The following is a 21,517-nucleotide window of genomic DNA, read 5'->3' on the forward strand; positions in this document are numbered from 1 at the left end:
AAGCCTGTGCCCTAATTATTCAAACACCTCTGAACGTAAAATTTTGCATGGTACACTGGTTTTCAATGCTCAAAGTTGAATTTACCATGGAGTTGGAAAAAAAACTCAGACTGGTTAAGTAGCAAGAGTGCACACCCTTCCCATTTTATTTGCAAGGTGACATGATGATGGAAAGGGAGATGACAAATTGGAAAAGATATGGAAATTTGGGAGCTAATAAAATCTCCTGAAAATCTCCCTCTTTGGAATCAGCTATGAATAAGAGCCCTGATTCCCATGGTATGGTAAATGCCCTGTATCCAATAAAATTTCACAAGATTCGCTGGGCTAATGAGCCTACCTTGTTTTTACCTACCCTGGAACCCTAACAAATCATGGCTCTGTGGCGGATAGTACCAAGAACAAATACCTAGCCAAATTCTAATGAAATTCTATGGATAAAAAAGCAGATAAAGAAAACTACAAAAAGTGGCCCACATATGTGAAAATAGCTCTCCAAATACATGAGAAATCTATGTTGAAAAGGCAAGTAACTTAACTGTCTCCACCTTAGAACTGTTTCCCTCTAGAAACTACTATCCCAGCAATGCAATGACCTAATTGCGATGCTTTGTAGGGCTATTTTGCATTTGCATATTTTCATATTTATTGCATGAAACAACACTTGGGTATATAATTAATAAAATGCTTTTGAAATATAATTTACTTTACAATGGTTTTTATTTGAGTGGTGTGAATACAGTAGAGAATATAAACTCAACTACAGGGGGCAAGACAGTAATGTATGTAAATGAAGCAGGCCAGGTATAAGACTACAGAAAGGATGGAGAGCACGTGCCCGTCTAAGGAAAGCAGCAGTTACTCAGCTCCAGCTGACTCTGCCGTGGGAGAATGCAGGCCCAGGTGTTGTCGGTCTTCAGATTTTTTTTTTTTAATTTTTTTTTTTTTTTAATTTTTTTGTGTTACGCAGGCCTCTCACTGTTGTGGCCTCTCCCGTTGCGGAGCACAGGCTCTGGACGCGCAGGCTCAGCGGCCATGGCTCCCGGGCCCAGCTGCTCCGCGGCATGTGGGATCCTCCCGGACTGGGGCACGAACCCGTGTCCCCTGCATCGGCAGGCAGACTCTCAACCACTGCGCCACCAGGGAAGCCCAGTCTTCAGATTTTTTTAAAAAGAGAAGTTTAAAATCTAAAAACTGATGCAAAACCTCCAAATTTTTAATATTAAGAACTTATTTATTATTTAAAATACTAAGTGGCCAATCTTGCTTGTAAGACAGATAACGCCCTTGGGCCCAAAGATTGTGACTTCTAGAGAAGAGCTCAAAATAAAATTCATTGACATTTGGGAGAATATTCAAAGACTTGTAAGTTAATCTTAAAAGGAAGGGAGGAAGGGCTTCCCTGGTGGTGCAGTGGTTAAGAATCCACCTGCCGATACAGAGGACACGGGTTCGAGCCCTGGACCGGGAAGATCCCACATGCCGCGGAGCAACTAAGCCCGTGCGCCACAACTACTGAGCCTGTGCTCTACAGCCCGTGCTCCGCAACAAGAGAAGCCACCGCAATGAGAAGCCCGCACACAGCAACGAAGACCCAATGCAGCCAAAAATAAAGAAAGAAAGGGAGGAAAACCATATACAGACTTGATGGATTCTTCCCATGAAATATTTAAAACTGCTGAAATATTTTTATGTGGATAAATACAAACAATTAAGCTGTGGGTTTAAGCCTTGGTTAGCATTTCTCGAAATGCAGGATTGTGTGGCACGTTAACAGGTATCTCATGAAAGCAAGTGCAGGTGTAAAAATGTATCTGGATTAAACAAAATTGAACAGGTTTCTTTACTGCAGGATTCTCAGTATTTACTATAAGAATGTAAATTTTGTGAAGTTTCAGAGCGGGATATACTATGTTACATTTATTTAACTATAGACACCTTTTAATACAGAGAACTCTAGGTCTTTTGTGCTACACTTTAAGGAACACAGGTTTAACCCAAGAAAAAGCTTAATTCAATGTATGCATTGAGCACATGCTAATAACTTAGCAGGAAGTAGACGTAATACTGTACATTCAATTTATTCTGTAGCTATACTGTATAAAATACTATAGCTTAGCAGTATATAATTAAGATCTATGTTTTGAATTGAACTAGTAAAATATGATCCAGTTCCAGGAAGCTACAGCTCCTTCTGGTTTAACACTGTCTACTAAAAAAGTGTTAGTGAGATATACTCTACTTCCTTTAAGTTATAGTCCTAAGACAGCACTTCTGAATTTTAATGTAGAGTCCTACAAAGCTTTGCTAAGCAACTAAAGTAACATACAAAGCTATTTTGATGTAGAAGTAAATTAAGCTAAAACTACTACATTAATTATATCTAAAGGTTGTAAACCAAAACTAGATTCATGAAATATTATATCTTTTTCACATGTAAGCAAAGGTGTGAGACAATTAACCATCCTTTCTCATCCAATATATTTTAAAAATTCTAGAGCTGAGTCTATTTTTTACATCCTATAGCTGATAGGATGATATAGCTGATACTTGGTATACTTATCATAACCTGTAAAAGTAAATGTCCCTTTACTGTAAGATAAATGAAAAATTAAGAATAAAATGGCCCTTTGATATTATAGTGAAAATAAACCTATGACAGGTACATGAAATTAAAGACTGCTTTTTAAAAAGTCCTTATATACCTCTGGAAACATTTCAGGCCTATTTATGTAACTGGCTTTTAACTAAATATTTGTATATACATTTATTCTTCATATGTATTTAGTTGTATTTTTTCCAGCGGTATAAACAATATTAAAAAACATTCTGGGGCTTCCTTGGTGGCGCAGTGGTTGAGGGTCCGCCTGCCGATGCAGGGGACGCGGGTTTGTGCCCCAGTCCGGGAGGATCCCACGTGCCCTGGAGCGGCTAGGCCCGTAAGCCATGGCCGCTGAGCCTGCACGTCCGGAGCCTGTGCTCCGCAATAGGAGAGGCCACAAAAGTGAGAGGCCCGCATACCGCAAAAAGAAACAAAAAACAAAAAATAAACATTCTGGACCTTCTCTTTGGAACTCCACTCCATATCAAGTTCATAACCCGTATTATGGAGGACAAAACGGCTTTATAGAAAGAGATATTCTAATAAAAGTAGTCCTATCTCAGAGTGAGGGAATATCAAGTAACCTTCTTTTACACTGTGGTCAATTCGTTAAACAAGTACACCTATTTTTTTTAACATTTGTCTGCATCGTATAAACTAGTTATATAAATTATAAGATTTAATAAAGAATCTAGTCAGAAAATGGTCATAATTTATTAAATCAGAAATCTATGGAATACAAAAAAATGTATCAAAAAAAATCCTGTTACCCTACTTACTAGACAATACTATATAATTTACATGATCACAGGGTTTTCATTTTCTCATCTTTTTAGAAAAGAAAAATGTCACCTACCTCACAGGTTGCTATGAGGATCAAATAAGATAATTGACATAAAAGCACTGTAAAATTTAAAGCTCTATACAAATATGATGAAATAATAATAGAAACAACAGCTACTGATCTGTACTACTCAACAAGGAAATAGCACTGTCACAAGAGTCAAGGCATAATGCTCAATATTATCTGCTTTCAAACAAGGGGTTCAAATTTCACAAAAGGTAATGCTATACAGCTTAATAAGTTAGTTTCTTTGTTAGTTTCTTGTTAGGTATAGGCAATTTTGTTATGTACCATTTTAAACCTACTTTAGAAAAGGATTTTTTCTTCCTCATTTTAAAAAGTTAAGGATCTTACGAAAAATGGTAAAACAAAATAAAATGTGGTTACTTAAATTATGAGGAAAAGAAGTATAATGTTAAAAGTAAATGGAACTTGAAAAGGATCACCAGAAAAAAGAAGGACAGTATTGGTGAGTTTTATAAATTAATATAAAAAATGTCAGTAACCAGACATTATTGTGCATGCATTATTTTAAAGGGACAATATCAACATACAAGTATTCTCTGAACTGGAATACCTTCCAGTTCTTATTGAATATAGGTAAAATTTATATGTATACATATATATGTATACATTTTCAAATATTATTTTTATTTTTAAATAAACTGCCTCAAAATTTTTTCCCCAGGAAGTATGTAAAAAGTAATTCGAATAGATTGTCCTACCAGAGAAAAAGTTTAATTTTGTTAAAATATGCACTAGAATATTTTCTGTTCTGGACAATAGATTTAGTAGCCATAGAAACAATAAATAGTAATATAAGATTATCAAATATTCCTCTTTCATGAAGAAATTCATATATCGTGAAACAAATCTCAAGACTTTTTGTACCAGCCAGAAGAAACTCACTTGACAGTGTCCTTTTATATTATCAGAAATTATGCCTAAAAGCATCATGCATATTAAATGCAATCTTTTACCTTCAACATCATCTGAAAAGGTAGACAGAAATAAATAAAAAGTGGGTGATAAAAAAAAGTTTCTTATGTAATAGTATTCACAATAAAATAAGAGCTTAAAAACATCAAATAAACAATATAATCTCTTGAAAGAAGAGACTCATACTCATTTTACTCAAATCTGAGATATCCTAATAGAGATACAGCATATGCTATAAATGTAGGATTATGAGACATATTTATCAATAAATTGAAGGGTTATTAAAATATCCTCAAGGTAAAGAACTCTAAAATGAAGTTCATTATGGCAGCTAAGAATTATCTTTTGATGAAGCAGTAAAGAGAGAGTATCAATAACAGAACTGAAGGCCACATTTCTCAATATCTAGATTTTAAAAAATTGACTCTTTCAGGCTATTACCCTAACTTCATATTTTAATCTTTCCTAGAAGAAATGATTCTACCACTGTTTCTCCAAAGAATCGTTTATCCTGTTTCATCCAAAGAATCATTTTTAGATGTTGAATTAAAAATAAGGAGCCCAAATACATTAAGAGAAGCAAAAAGTTAAACTTTAAACATTATTAGATTGCAAATTTATAATAAAGGAAAACTGCCTAATTGATGCTATATAGTTTTTTAAAACACAAAAATTATCACTACAAACTAGAAAAGAGCTAAATTTTCCATCTGAAACAACTAAGAAAAGTCTTTTTCTTTAATGTTTTCTAACAAGTGTATTGTATCTAATTTTCTCATCTGAGAAATGACTAGGAGAAATAAGTATCTTTACCTTCAAAGTGTGTTCTTGCGTGTACTGCATTTAAGTATTGTCATGTGACTGACAGCCTCTTTTTCCATGGGAACCAAATTATGTTTACTAAAGATTTTCTACTAAAGAAATTAATAAAGTTAAATTGTCAGCTAGATATCACAGAGACATAAAAATTTAAGAAAAAGGATATTCAAGTCTAAGAAATTGTGACTATTCAGGACAATCTAGTTTCAAATGTTCCTACTACTGGTATTTTGTGAAGTTAATATCTACATATATTTCTGTTCTACTTTTATTTCAATAAAATATGTGCAAACTCAATATTATCTACATTTCCTTATGCCTTGTCTACTCAGATTTTGGAAGACCCTATAACTTCCGTCTAAATTAGACTTATAAAATGCATGAATATTGCCCTTCTGATTGTCTAGAAAAATGAAAGACCCACTGTGTCCTCCTACAACAGCCAATGTGATATGAGGAAAGCACTCTTCAACAGCACTGTAAAATGTTACTCAGTGCATGTTTTTACAGTAAATGGAACAAAATGTATAGGCCTCCAGTCAAGTATTTCACATGCTGGGAGTTCCCTGGTGGGCCTAGTGGTCAGGATTCCAGGCTTTCACGGCTGTGCCCTGGGTTCAGTCCCAGGTCTGGGAACAGATCCTGGAAGCTGCGTGGTGTTACCAAAACAAAACGAAACAAAACCTTCTAAATTTAAAAAATTGCTGCTCTTTATAAGTTAACATAAGTCTTATGTGAAAAGTTTAAGTATATATCAGGAAAAACCCTCTAACTTCATACTGCTCACCAGGTAACATATAAATAAAATAGTTTGATTTTTAATCAATAGCCAAAAATGATTATTTAATCTAGAGAATACTAATATTCATTCTGCTCAACTAAAATCAATACAAAGAGAGGGAAAAATATTTTTTGAAAAAGAAGAATGTAATTCCATCTCCAAATCACATACAAAGCAATCATCTTAAAGATATTTTTCTGGAACTAAGCCAATGTCTTCCCTTTACTGATGAAAAACAAAAAAAGAAGAAAAAAAGAAGAAAAAAAGAAAAAATCCTTATAAATAAATTTATAAAATAAACTCAACCTTAAACCAGCAAAATTGGCACAATCCAGTTGATTTTATGTACAGAGAACACAGTAAAAGAAACTTACCTACTTCTTCTTCTTCATCATTAGATATTATATTATACAGTGTGTCCAAAGCATAACCTATTATTTCAGAATCCGAACTGGAAGAAAGAAATTATTATACTTATACACTGCTAGTTAGAGTATAGCTGTTATGACCATTTTATACTCTTATTTAACAAGACTGTAGGAAACATTAATCCCATTTCTGAAAACCTACCCTAAGAAAATATCAGAGTGCAAACTGTAAAGATGTACAAATGTTCATTTTTATTTATAATAGTGAAAAATTAGAAGCAACCTAAATGTCCAATAATTTTTTAAAAAAGTGTGGTAAATCCATACCTATAGCAATTATAAAATGTATTTTTAAAGAATGTTTAATGACATGGTAATTAAAACACCCTTGATTTAGTGCCAGTAGGAAAAAACTGAATATTAACAATTAATGTGCACAATGATCAAATCTAGCAAAAAATATATATATACATTCATGTGTCTATATACATTTTAAGAAAACCTTATAAATAAATTTGTAAAATAAACCCAACTTTAAAACCAGCAAAATTAGTACAAGCCAGGTAATTTTATAAGTCTGTGTGTATGTTTACATATATGCTTTATAATATATATAATCTTTATATAACATATATATGTTTATATAAACATAACAGTGTTATCTCTAGTTGGACCTCTAGAATTTGTTTCCCTGATTTATATCTTATTTTCTAAAAAAAAAAAAACTTATGGTAAACATGTACTATTTATAATATCAGGAAGTGTAAGATTTTTTTCTTTTTTTCTTTTCTCTTTTGTTTCAGGAAGTATAAGATTTTTTAGTTGTTGATAAACAGACAAATTTTGAAAGCATGATGGAGGATGATGGCATTTAGAGTGAAAAGCAAGAGTGAGATACAGGTCAGAAAGATTCAGTGAATATGAAGAAGTGGCTAGGAGTGAAAGCAAAGATGAGGGACAAAAGGGGTCAGAACCAGAGGATATAAATCTCAAATGAAGTGGGTCTTTTGAATTATTATTATTTATCATTCTTGTTTTTGAGAAATTTTGAGGGACATCTTTTAAGAGACTATTGAGAAAGTAGGAACAGAAGGGAACTTCCTGAAAATGAAAATCCAACAACTAACATATGTAATGGTGAAAGACTAAATGCTTTACCCCTAAGATGAGGAACAAGATAATGATGTCTCTTCCAGCCACTTCTATCCAACATTGAACCTGAGGTTCTAGCTCGAGCAATTAGGCAAGAAAAGGAAATAAAAGGCATACAGATTGGAAAGGAAGAACTAAAACTACACCTATTCCCAGATGACATGATCTTGTACAGAGAAAATCCTAAGGAATCCACTAAAAACCTATTAGAACTAGTAAACAAATTCAGCAAAATTGAAGGACATATGCTCAATATATAAAAAAAAAATCAGTTGTATTTCTGTATACTAGCAATAAACAATCAGAAAATAAAATTAAAAGAACAATTCCATTTAAATAACATAAAAAAGATTTAAATACTTTGGAATAAATTTTACTAAAGTACAAGACTGAAAACTACAAAACACTGTTGAAAGAAATTACCTAAAATTCAAATAAATGAAAAGATAATCTGTGTTCATGAATAGGAAGATGTAATGCTGTTAACATGGTAATATACCCCAACTTGATTTACAGATTCACACAATCCCTATAAAAATCCCAGCTGCCAGCTGATCATAAAATCTGTATGGGAATTCAGTGTATCCAGAATAGCCAAAATAATCTTCAAAAACAAAGTTGAAGGACTCACATTTTCTGATTTCAAAACTTACCGCAAAATTATAGTAATCAAGACTGTGGCACTGGCATAAGAATAGACATAGAGATCAACAGAATAGAGAGCCTAAAAGTAAAGTCTAACATTTATTTCAATTGATTTTTGGCAAGGATGCAAAGACCGTTCAATGAGGAAAGAACAGTCTCTTGAACAAATGGTGCTAGGACAACTAGATATCCACATGCAAAAAACTGAAGCTGGACCCCTACTTCACACCATATACAAAAATTAACTCAAAATGGGATATAAGATCTAAATGTAAGAGCTAAAGCTATAAAAGTCTTAGAAGAAAACACAGGTACAAATATTCAAAGCATTAGATTAGGCAATGGTTTCTTAGATTTGACACCAAAAGCATAAGCAAGAAAAGATAAAACAGATAAACTGCATTTTGTCAAAATTAAAAACTTTTGTCCTTCAAAGGACACTATCAAGAAAATGTCCTTTGGGGCTTCCCTAGTGGCGCAGTGGTTAAGAATCCACCTGCCAATGCAGGGGACACGGGTCTGAGCCCTGGTCCAGGAAGATCCCACATGTGGCAGAGCAACTAAGTCTGTGCACAACTACTGAAGCCTGCACGCCTAGAGCCCATGCTCCGAAACAAAGAGAAGCCACCGCAATAAGCCTGTGCACCGTAATGAAGAGTAGCCCCCACTCATCGCAACTAAAGCCTTCGTGCAGCAACGAAGACCCATCGCAGCCAAAAAAAAAAAAAAAAAAAAAATACAATAAATAAATTAAAAGAAAAAAAAGTGTCCTTTGACGACCCAAAGAATGGGAAAAAAAATATTTGCAAATCATGTTAAGGGACTTGTATCCAGAATGTATACATACAATTGAATAATAAAAAGACAAGTAACCAAATTAATAGCAGGCAAAAGACTTAGACATTTCTCTAAAAAAGATATACAAGGGGACTTTCTCGGTGGTCCAGTGGTTAAGATTACACGCTTCCACTGCAGGCGGCCCGGGTTCAATCCCTGTTCAGGGACCTAAGATCCCACATGCCTCGGGGCCAAAAATAATAATTAAAAAAATTAAAAAGATACACAAATGGTAAATAAGTACATGAAAAGATACTCAACATCATTAGTCATTAGGTAAATACAAATCAAAACCAAAATAAGATGCCAAGTTCACCCACTAGGATGGCCATTTTAAAAAAGGGACAATAACAAGTGTTGGTGAGGAGAAATTGGACCTTTATACACTTCAGATGAAGATATAAAATGGTGCAGCCTCCATGCAAGAGTTTGGCAATTTCTTAAAAAGTTAAACCACATGACTCAACAATTGCATTCCTTTGTATAAAACATATGTTCACACAAAAACTAGTACACAAATGTTCATAATAACGTTATTCGTAACAGCCAATAAACAGAAATATCCCAAATGTCTGTCAACAGAAGAATGGATAAACAAAAATGGTATATCCATACAATGGAATATTATTCAGACAGAAAAGGGATGAAATACTAATACATGTTATAACACGGATGGACCTTGAAATATTATGCTAAGTGGAAGCAGACAGACATAAAAGCCACACATTGTATGATTCCATTTACATGAAATGTCCAAAACAGTCAAATTTATATAGACACAAAGGAGATTGGTGGCTGCTAGGCACTGCGGGAGGAGGGAATAGGCAATGACAACTAATGGATACTGGATTTCTTTTGAAGTGATGAAAATGTTCTAGAATTAGATAGCGGTGATAGTTGCACAACTTTGTGAATATACTAAAACCATTGAAATGTACACTTAAAAAAAAACAACAAAAAACTGCTGAGGTGTCATGGTTTGGAAACAGTTTCCATCAGACAACTTTCAGGCCCTGAGTGTGGGACTTGGGAGAACTAGCAGTCTCTCCTCAAGATGGCTATAAGAGAAGCAGACCCATGGACAGATGGAGAGTTTCAAGCCAGGCCAAGAAAGGGAACGCAACTCTCTGTGATGTAGCCAGGCATGAAGGGGATTCAGCTGAAGGATTCTGAGAGTGTTAGTTAGGCCAAGAGCAGAAGCATAAAAGAGTAATGAAGATGAGAAGTGGAAAGAGATGGCTGCAGAATATAGACCTTTGCAATCAATGAAGTTAAGAAAACACTCACAGAACATTTTGAGAACAGAAGATAACAGATAAGTATTGGAAGCAAATGGAAAGGGAATTTAGCACAAGAGAAGGAATGAAACACAAGAAGGCTCAGAGAAGTTTGGCTTTGTTTGTTGCCTAAGGGTCATAATAAAACACCCATCAGCCTCTAACGTGATCAATTATTAGTTCACACATTCACCAGGCTATATGGTATACCTTATTTCTAAACATGGTGCCTGGCACATAGTAAATGTGCTATAAATGTTTTAAAAAATATATTTCTTAACCTTTATATCAAGAGTATCTACACATTTATTTTCTACTGTGCACTAAAAATGACAATAAGGGCCACTTTACATAGAGGTAGATTCTGTTTTCCATATCAAGATGTTAGTCGTTTCATTACCAACTTTATAAGACTCAGTGAGAAAATGTATACATAAAGACACATGAAATAAAAAAAAGAAAAATTATATGTATGTATAATAATCACACTGAAGTTTTTTTGACCTAAGGCCCATTTTGTCATAACTTGGAATACTGTTTAAAGCAGGTAACTAACTTGGGTTATTTTATTAGTTTTCTACTGATGCTGTAATAAATTACCACAAACTCAGTGGCTTATATAATACAAATATAGTACCTTACTGTTCTGGAAGTCAGAGGTCTGAAATGGGTCTCACTGGACTAAAATCAAGGTCTCACCAGGGCTGCCTTCCTTTCTGATGGCTTTAAGGGGAGAATCCATTTCCTTGCCTTTTCCAGTTCTAGAGGCCTCCTTTCATCTTTAAAGCCAGCAAAGACAGGTTGAGATCTTCTCATATCACCTCATTCTGACCTCCTCTTCTGCATTCCTCTTCTAGTTTTAAGAAGCCTCAGGATTATACTGGGCCCACTTGGATAACCCAACATAATCTCCCCTATCTCAAAATCCATAACCTAATCATATCTTCAAAGTCCCTTTGCCATCTAAGGTAACATTCATAGGTTGTGCTGATAGCATATAAATATCTTTGGGGGAACCATTACTCTGCCTACTGCAGTTGCCCACTCTGGTGTTAATAAAACAGAGAGTCCCGACATATCCAGTGGATTTATTCAAACACATTAGAATTAGTTGGATATGAAAGGTAGCCAATGTGGGTCACACTGAGGAGGATAGAAAAGGTTCTAATTGGTATGAACAAGCAGCTGGGCATTGCTGAAATATAATTTAAAAAGGGGTTATGAGGTTAGACAAGCAGCATCTTGATCTTTAAAAAGCTTATATGCTTTGCTTTGAGGAACTTGGACTTCACACTGCACGGAACTGTGAAATACATTAAATAGGTGAGTGATAGAAGATTTACATTTCAGACAGAAATGTAAATGAAATGAAATTCTTGAAATGAATGGAAGGACAAAGAGATCAGAGGCAAAGAATACAGTTTGAGGTGGTGGTGTTTTTTTTCTTTTTTAAATTTATTTATTTATTTATTTTTGGCTGTGTTGGGTCTTCGTTTCTGTGCAAGGGATTGCTCTAGTCGCTGGGAGCGGGGGCCACTCTTCATCGCGGTGCACGGGCCTCTCACTATCGTGGCCTCTCTTGTTGCGGAGCACAGGCACCAGACGCGCAGGCTCAGTAGTTGTGGCTCACGGGCCCAGCTGCTCCGCGGCGTGTGGGATCTTCCCAGACCAGGGCTTGAACCCGTGTCCCCTGCATTGGCAGGCGGATTCTTAACCACTGTGCCACCAGGGAAGCCCGTGGTGGTTTTAAAATATGTCAAAAAACCCTCTTTGATACAGCTCCTTTCAAAAGGTGGACCCTAATTCTCCTCTTTTCAAGTGTAGGCTGTCTTTATTTACTTGCTTCTAATAAAATGTGATGGGATTGATGATATGTGACTTCTGAGACTAAGTCCTACAAGGCATTGTGGCTTTGTTCTCTCTCTAGGATCACCTGCTCTGGGAGAAGCCAGTTCCCATATCATGAGGATGCTCAAGCAGCCCTACAGAGAGAGCAACAAGGTGAGGTACTGAGGCCTCTTGCCAACAGCAGTGTTAGTGAGCCATCTTGGAATCAGATACTCCAGCCCCAGTCAGGCCTTCAGATAACTGTACTCCTGGCTGACATCCTGCATGCAACCTCATGAGAGACCCTGAGCCAGACCACCTAGCTAAGCCACTTCTGAATTCCTGATCCACAGAAACTGTGACATTAATATTTGTTATTTTGAGCCAGTAAGTTTTGAGGTAATATGTTATGCAGCAATAGATAACTAATACAGCGGCTATGTAAATGGCTTAAGTGATTAATATTGAGAGCCAGAACTAAGACCAACAATGGAAATCAAGAAAATTCACGGATTCCAGCTTCTTTTTTGTCTGGATGGGCATAATGTGTAAAGGAGAGGGATAAGTTCAGCACAAATCCTCCAGTTTCCTGTTTTAATGGAAAGGTGCTAACTGGGATGAACTTGGGTCAAAAGGCAGTTGAAGTGGATTGGGTGGGTAGGGGGGATGTGTGGAATAGGAGTAGGACAACTAGAGACAAATTAACTTTTGAACATTTATAATTTAAGATACCTCTGAGAGCTCTTGATATGGTAGAGAAGTCTGTTGAACAGCTAAAGCTTTAGGATATATTTATTAACTAGGGGTAAGATTTGAAAGTTATTCATGTATAGTTGTTAATTAAAACCAAAGAGGCAGATACTCTCTTAAAGAGAAATTGAAAGAGCAAAAATTACGCTGAGTGATTTTTCCCTTAAGACATCATTCTATTAGTACAGTTTATTTCTCTCCCCCCAAAAACAAAGTCTGGATAATTGATATACCATAATATTCATATTATATTATAGAACAGTACATTATAGTATATCTGAATGAAAATCAACACATTCATTTGGTCAATTCAAACTCCAAATTTTAAGCCTTTAATTAGCAGTAATTTCATTATATTTTTATATAATGGAAAACTTTCAACCCCTGAAGGTTGAGATTATGTCTGTCCTAATGCTTAATTAGCACAGTGGTTTGCACCTAGTATCCAATAACTGTTTACTGAAATGACAACTGAAAGTAAAAACTTAATAGCCTTAACATGTCAATCATTTCTGGAATAGTGACTGTAAAACAAATTAATTAAAATTTCAAAAAAAATTAGGGAGAAAAATCATTAAGTAGAAACATACCGATCTGTTTGTAAAACATGGATAAGGTGTTCCATAGCTTGAATACCCACTTCCAAGCGATATTTCTGCACAAAAGAAAAATGTTATTTAAGTAACTAATATCCAACTTAATAAACCTAATAACTGATAAAGTGTTACAGACCTTAGATAATGATTTGAGAGCACGCACAGCATTTCTTCGATCATCCAGTAAAGTAGATGAAGCTACTCTATCACAAAGCTTTTGAATCTGTCAGGGAAAAATGAAATAGCATTAATAGAATAAAAAGAACAAAAAGGAAACATGAAATTTCCCCCCAAATTTATACATTTGGAAAAAAATCAATAAATGGGATGTCATGGAAATAGTCTTTTCACAAATCAAAATAACTAGGTAGTAGTATAATCTTGTTACAGAGATCAAATAGATTTTTCACAGAGACTTGAAAAATGGAAGTGGTGTAAGAGAAGTCAAATAAAGTAAGTCATATAAATTGAGGAATTAGGAGAAATTAGTAGAACCAGAGCTTTCTAAACATATCTATTACAGCTGTTTGAACCAAGAGGGTTGCATAATCCATTAGGGTTACGGTATATGATGGGAAGTTAACAAAAAAAAATTAAAATAACGATTGTTTCCATCATAACTTCACCCTAATGTTTCCACTATATATTTGAACGAGAAAAGTCAGAACTGTTTATCAAAAATTTAAAGTGTGCCTCAAAATTTAGAAGGGTGAAATGTTCCAAGCTTTTAATAAATTTGCAGGAATTAAAACTTGAACTGAACTTTAAAATAAACCTTGGAGCATTATTTACAATAGGAAAAAATTGGAAACAACTGTCCATCAAGAGAAGAAAAACTAAATAAATTGTGGTACATTCTTCAGTTAAATATTATGCAGCTACTCAAAAAAATTAACTGTACTGACATGAAAATACTGTGATTTAATAAATAGTGGGGAAAAAAGAGCAAATGGTAAAACTATATGTAAATTGTGAGTCCACTGTAGTAAAAGTACCAAACTGTATGTGTATGTAAAATTGCATTAAAAAAGAATTTGGAAACTAAAAACTATAAAACCTTCTAGAAGAAAGCACTAGAGAAAATCCTCGTGACTTTAAAGTAGGCAAAGTTTTCTCAGACACATACTAAGAGTATAATTGATAAAAGAAAAACATGGTAGTTTGGACTTCATCACTCCTGTTCTTCAAGAGACAGTGTTAAGAGAATGAAAAGACAAGCCACAGAATAGATGAAAATACTTGGAAAACATCTGATAAAGAACGGTTTTTAAAACCACTATACTCAGGTGCTTTACAGCTCTAACAGTTTGTTACTATTTTATTATTATTTATTCCTTAATGACAGTTCTTAGTAAGATTCTATAAATATGAGTTTGGCATAGCACAAACTTTTGCATCCTATGTATTGAAATTAATGGCTTAAATACATATAGTGTTTTCCAAATTATGTTCTATAGACTTCCAGTGTCCCAGAAGATATCAACAGACTTCCTATGATCACAGAACCAGTAGGAAACACAAGGTTATACAAATTAAATATGTTGGGCTTCCCTGGTGGCGCAGTGGTTAAGAATCCACCTGCCAATGCAGGGGACGAAGGTTCGAGCCCTGGTCCGGGAAGATCCCACATGCCGCAGAGCAGCTAAGCCCGTGTGCCACAACTACTGAAGCCCGCGCACCTAGAGCCCATGCTCCGCCACAAGAGAAGCCACTGCAATGAGAAGCCCGCGCACTGCAGCGAAGAGTAGCCCCCACAAGCCAGCACGCACTGACGAAGACCCATCGCAGCCAAAATTAAATAAATAAATTTATTTTAAAAAAAATTAAATATGTTTCTGCACTGCAGGATTTCTAGAAGTCTTTACTATGCTGATTTGAATTTCTTCATACTGCAAATGCAGTATGTCAACCCAGCTTAGCTTTACGTTTTGATTTAATTCATTCTACCTACTCACATTTTGAAATTATTTCTACCTTAAATTGTATTTACTTCATAGTAATTATATTGACTTTCCAAAATGAAAATAATAAAGTTTTCGCTTTATTAAATAACTGGTTGATAGTTTTTCTACTACAATTTTTTTTTTACCATGAAAAAAACTACATAAATATCTCCTGAGAAGAGATAAATCTCAGAACTCTCAGCTTAAAAGAATTTCTCAAGCCAAAAACAGTTTTCCTGAGTATGAGTATAATTTCTTCTACTTGGGTCTTGTACATCATTTGTTTTTAATTTTTTAATTTTATTTTTTTATACAGCAGGTTCTTATTACTCATCAATTTTATACACATCAGTGTATACATGTCAATCCCAATCGCCCAATTCAGCACACCACCATCACCATCACCATCCCCCCCCCCCCGCGGCTTTCCCCCCCTTGGTATCCATACGTTTGTTCTCCACACCTGTGTCTCAACATCTGCCCTGCAAACCGGTTCATCTGTACCATTTTTCTAGGTTCCACATACATGCGTTAATAGACGATATTTGTTTTTCTCTTTCTGACTTACTTCACTCTGTATGACAGTCTCTAGATCCATCCACGTCTCAACAAATGACCCAATTTCGTTCCTTTTTATGGCTGAGTAATATTCCACTGTATATATGCACCACAACTTCTTTATCCATTCATCTGTGAACGGGCATTTAGGTTGCTTCCATGACCTGGCTATTGTAAATAGTGCTACAGTGAACATTGGGGTGCATGTGTCTTTTTGAATTATGGTTCTCTGAGTATATGCCCAGTAGTGGGATTGCTGGATCACATGGTAATTTTATTTTTAGTTTTTTAAGGAACCACCATACTGTTCTCCATAGTGGCTGTATCAATTTACATTCCCACCAACAGTGCAAGAGGGTTCCCTTTCCTCCACACCCTCTTCAGCATTTGTTGTTTACAGATTTTCTGATGATGCCCATTCTAACTGGTGTGAGGTGATACGTCATTGTAGTTTTGATTTGCATTTCTCTAGTAATTAGCGATGTTGAGCAACTTTTCATGTGCTTCTTGGCCATCGGTATGTCTTCTTTGGAGAAGGTCTATTTAGGTCTTCTGCCCATTTTTGGATACGGTTGTTTGTTTCTTTAATATTGAGGTGCATGAGCTGTTTATATATTTTGGAGATTAATCCTTTGTCTGTTGATTCGTTTGCAAATATTTTCTCCCATTCTGAGGGTTGTCTTTTCGTCTTGTTTACGGTTTCCTTTGCTGTGCAAAAGCTTTGAAGTTTCATTAGGTCTCATTTGTTTATTTTTGTTTTTATTTCCATTATGCTAGGAGGTGGATCAAAAAAGATCTTGCTGTGATTTATGTCAAAGACTGTTCTTCCTATGTTTTCCTCTAAGAGTTTTATAGTGTCCAGTCTTACACTTAGGTCCCGAATCCATTTTGAGTTTATTTTTGTGTATGGTGTTAGGGAGTGTTCTAATTTCATTCTTTTAAATGTAGCTGTCCAGTTTTCCCAGAACCACTTATTGAAGAGGCTGTCTTTTCCCCATTGTATATCCTTGCCTCCTTTGTCATAGATTAGTTGACCGTAGGTGCATGCGTTTATCTCTGGGCTTCCTATCCTGTTCCATTTATCTATATTTCTGTTTTTGTGCCAGTACCATATTGTCGATTACTGTAGCTTTGTAGTATAGTCTGAAGTCAGGGAGCCTGATTCCTCCAGCTCCGTTTTTTTCCCTCAAGACTGCTTTGGCAATTCGGAGTCTTTTGTGTCTCCATACAAATCTTAAGATTTTTTGTTCTAGTTCCCTAAAAAATGCCATTGGTAATTTGATAGGGATTGCATTGAATCTGTAGATTGCTTTGGGTAGTATAGTCATTTTCACAATATTGATTCTTCCAATCCAAGAATATGGTGTATCTCTTGATCTGTTGGTATCATCTTTAATTTCTTTCATCAGTGTCTTACAGTTTTCTGCATACAGGTCTTTTGTCTCCCTAGGTAGGTTTATTCCTAGGTATTTTATTCTTTTTGTTGCAGTGGTAAATGGGAGTGTTTCCTAATGTCTCTTTCAGATTTTTCATCATTAGTGTATAGGAATGCAAGAAATTTTTGTGCACTAATTTTGTACCCTGCAAATTTACCAAATTCACTGATTAGCTCTAGTAGTTTTCTGGTGGCATTTTTAGGATTCTCTATGTATAGTATCATGTCATCTGCAAACAGTGACAGTTTTACTTTTTTCCCAGTTTGTATTCCTTTTATTTCTTTTTCTTCTCTGATTGCCGTGGCTAAGACTTCGAACTAAGTTGAATAATAGTGGTGAGAGGGGACATCCTTGTCTTGATCCTGATGTTAGAGGAAATGCTTTCCGATTTTCACCAGTGAGGGTTTCCCTGGTGGCGCAGTGGTTGAGAGTCCGCCTGCTGATGCAGGGGACACGGGTTCGTGCCCCGGTACAGGAAAATCCCAGATGCCGCAGAGCGGCTGGGCCCGTGAGCCATGGCCGCTGAGCGTGCGCGTCCTGAGCCTGTGCTCTGCGACGGGAGAGGCCACAACAGTGAGAGGCCTGCGTAGCGCCAAAAAAAAAAAAAAAAAAAAAAATTTCACCACTGAGAATGATGTTTGCTGTGTGTCTGCCGTATATGGCCTTTATTATGTTGAGGTGTGTTCCCTCTGTGCCCACTTTCTGTAGAGTTTTTATCAAAAATCGGTCTTGAATTTTGTTGAAAGCTTTCTCTGCATCTATTGAGATGATCATATGGTTTTTATTCTTCAATCTATTAATATGGTGTATCACATTGATTGATTTGCGCATACTGAAGAATCTTTGCATCCCCGGGATAAATCCCACTTGATCATGGTGTATGATCCTTTTAACCTGTTGTTGGATTCTGTTTGCTAGTATTTTGTTGAGGATTTTTGCATCTATATTCACCAGTGATATTGGTACCTAATTTTCTTTTTTTGTAGTATCTTTGCCTGGTTTTGGTATCAGGGTGGTGGTGGCCTCATAGAATGAGTTTGGGAGTGTTCCTTCATCTCCAATTTTTTGGAAGAGTTTGAGAAGGATGGGTGTTAGCTCTTCTCTACATGTTTGATAGAATTCACCTCTGAAGCCATCTGGTCCTGGACTTTTGTTTCTTGGAAGATTTTTAATCACAGTTTCAATTTCATTACTTGTGATTGGTCTGTTCATATTTTCTATTTCTTCATGGTTCAGTCTTGGAAGGTTATACCATTCTAAGAATTTGTCCATTTCTTCCAGGTTGTGCATTTTATTGGCATAGAGTTGCTTGTAGTAGTCTCTTAGGATGCTTTGTATTTCTGCGGTCTGTTGTAACTTCTCCTTTTTCAATTCTAATTTTCTTGATTTGAGTCCTCTCTTTTTCTTGATGAGTCTGGCTAATGGTTTATCAATTTTGTTTATCTTCTCAAAGAAGCAGCTTTTAGTTTTATTGATCTTTGCTACTGTTTTCTTTGTTTCTATTTCATTTATTTCTGCTCTGATCTTGATGATTTCTTTCCTTCTGGTAACTTTGGGTTTTCTTTGCTCTTCTTTCTCTAGTTCCTTTAGGTGTAAGGTTAGATGGTTTATTTGAGATTTTTCTTGTTTCTTAAGGTAGGCTTGTATAGCTATAAACTTCCCTCTTAGAACTGCTTTTGCTGAATCCCATTGGTTTTGGATTGTCATGTTTTCATTGTCATTTGTCTCTAGGTATTTTTTCATTTCCTCTTTGATTTCTTCAGTGATCTCTTGGTTATTTAGTAACATATTGTTTAGCCTCCATGTGTTTGTGTTATTTACATTTTTTTCCCCTGTAATTCATTTCTAATTTCATAGCGTTGTGGTCAGAAAAGATGCCTGATATGATTTCAGTTTTCTTAAATTTACTGAGGCTTGATTTTTGACCCAAGATGTGATCTATCCTGAAGAATGTTCCGTGCGCCCTTGAGAAGAAAGTGTAATCTGCTGTTTTTGGATGGAATGTCCTATAAATATTCATTAAATCTATCTCGTCTATTGTGTCATTCAAAGCTTCTGTTTCCTTATTTGTTTTCATTTTGGATGATCTGTCCATTAGTGTAAGTGAGGTGTTAAAGTCCCCACTATTACAGTGTTACTGTTGATTTCCTCTTTTAGAGCTGTTAGCAGTTGCCTTAGGTGTTGACGTGCTCCTATGTTGGGTGCATATATATTTATAATTGTTATATCTTCTTGGATTGTTCCCTTGATCAGTATGTAGCGTCCTTCCTTGTCTCTTGTAACATTCTTTATTTTAAAGTCTATTTTATCTGATATTAGTATTGCTACTCCAGCTTTCTTTTGATTTCCATTGGCATGGAATATCTTTTCCATCCCCTCACTTTCAGTCTGTATGTGTCCCTAGGTCTGAAGTGGGTCTCTTGTAGACAGCACATAGATGGGTCTTGTTTTTGTATCCATTCAGCCAGTCTTTGTCTTTTGTTTGGAGCAATTAACCCTCTCTCGTTTAAGGTAATCATCGATATATATGTTCCTATGACCATTTTCTTAATTGTTTTGTGTTCGTTTTTGTAGGACCTTTTCTTCTCTTGTGTTTCCCACTTAGAGAAGTTCCTTTAGCATTTCTTGTAGAGCTGGTTTGGTGGTGCTGAATTACCTTAGCTTTTGCTTGTCTGTAAAGATTTTGATTTCTCCATCGAATCTGTATGAGATCCTTGCCGGGTAGAGTAATCTTGGTTGTAGGTGCTTCCCTTTCATCACTTTAAGAATATCATGCTGGGCTTCCCTGGTGGCGCAGTGGTTGAGAGTCCACCTGCCGATGCAGGGGACACAGGTTCGTACCCTGGTCCGGGAAGATCCCGCATGCCGCGGAGCAGCTGGGCCCGTGAGCCATGGCCGCTCAGCCTGCGCGTCCAGAGCCTGTGCTCTGCAACGGGAGAGGCCACAACAGTGAGAGGCCCGGAGACAACAACAACAATAACAAAAGAATATCATGCCACTCCCTTTTGCCTTGTAGAGTTTTTGCTGAGAAATCAGCTGTTAACTTTATGGGAGTTCCCTTGTATGTTGTCATTTTTGCCTTACTGCTTTCAATAATTTTTCTTTGTCTTTAATTTTTGCCAATTTGATTACTATGTGTCTCGGTGTGTTTCTCCCTGGGTTTATCCTGTATGGGACTCTCTGCGTTTCTTGGACTTGGGTGACTATTTCCTTTCCCATGTTAGGGAAGTTTTCACATATAATCTCTTCAAATATTTTCTCAGGTCCTTTCTCTCTCTTTTCTCCTTCTGGGGCCCCTATAATGTGAATGTTGTTGTGTTTAATGTTGTCCCAGAGGTCTCTTAGGCTGTCTCCATTTCTTTTCATTCTTTTTTCTTTATTCTGTCACGCAGCAGTGAATTCCACCATTCTGTCTTCCAGGTCACTTATCCGTTCTTCTGCCTCAGTTATTCTGCTACTGATTCCTTCTAGTGTATTTTTCATTTCAGTTATTGTAATATTCATCTCTGTTTGTTTGTTCTTTAATTCTTCTAGGAGTTCGTTCTTTAATTCTTCTAGGTCTTTGTTAAACATTTCTTGCATCTTCTTGATCTTTGCCTCCATTCTTTTTCCGAGGTCCTGGATCATCTTCACTATCATTATTCTGAATTCTTTTTCTGGAAGGTTGCCTATCTCCACTTCATTTAGTTGTTTTACTGGGATTTTATCTTGTTCCTTCATTTGGTAGATACCCCTCTGACTTTTCATCTTGTCTATCTTTCTGTGAACGTGGTTTTTGTTCCACAGGCTGCAGGATTGTAGTTTTTCTTGCTTCTCAGGTCTTGTACATCTTTTGATAATTTTTTTTGTTAGGTAGTTTAGAGGTACCTAAAAAATAGGAAGGGATTTCCTGCTTTTTCCTAGCCCTAAACCTCAAGCACTGGTTCTAAATCTGATATTCCCATCTTGCTTAGAGTACTTCATCCCAGTACCCTGTAATGCTTGAATTTTAGTATCAGCCCCATCTTTGGTTGGTGTACAGACAGACTTGTGTCAGAATATGAACTTCCATGTCTAAAAGCTCTTTAATCATTATCTGTTGAAGGTGGCTATTTAATCTGGGGGAGACACTTAGCTTTAGGAATATTGAAGGGAGATGATCAT

General features: G+C 35.9%; 1 protein-coding gene across 2 annotated transcripts in view; it reads right to left on the reverse strand.

Moving 5' to 3' along the window:
• The window catches only part of USO1 (USO1 vesicle transport factor), a 97,408-nt gene that overhangs the window by 56,376 nt on the left and 19,515 nt on the right, over nt 1-21,517 (reverse strand). For both annotated transcript variants that reach the window (XM_060012359.1, XM_060012358.1), the window contains exons 2-4: nt 13,574-13,660; nt 13,432-13,496; nt 6,360-6,436 (exon numbers count right to left, since the gene is read on the reverse strand). In XM_060012359.1, the coding sequence (XP_059868342.1) occupies nt 6,360-6,436; nt 13,432-13,496; nt 13,574-13,660 (229 nt within the window). The remainder of the gene's footprint in view (nt 1-6,359; nt 6,437-13,431; nt 13,497-13,573; nt 13,661-21,517) is intronic.

Source organism: Delphinus delphis, chromosome 5 (genome assembly GCF_949987515.2).
Source record: "Delphinus delphis chromosome 5, mDelDel1.2, whole genome shotgun sequence".
Lineage (NCBI taxonomy): Eukaryota > Metazoa > Chordata > Mammalia > Artiodactyla > Delphinidae > Delphinus > Delphinus delphis.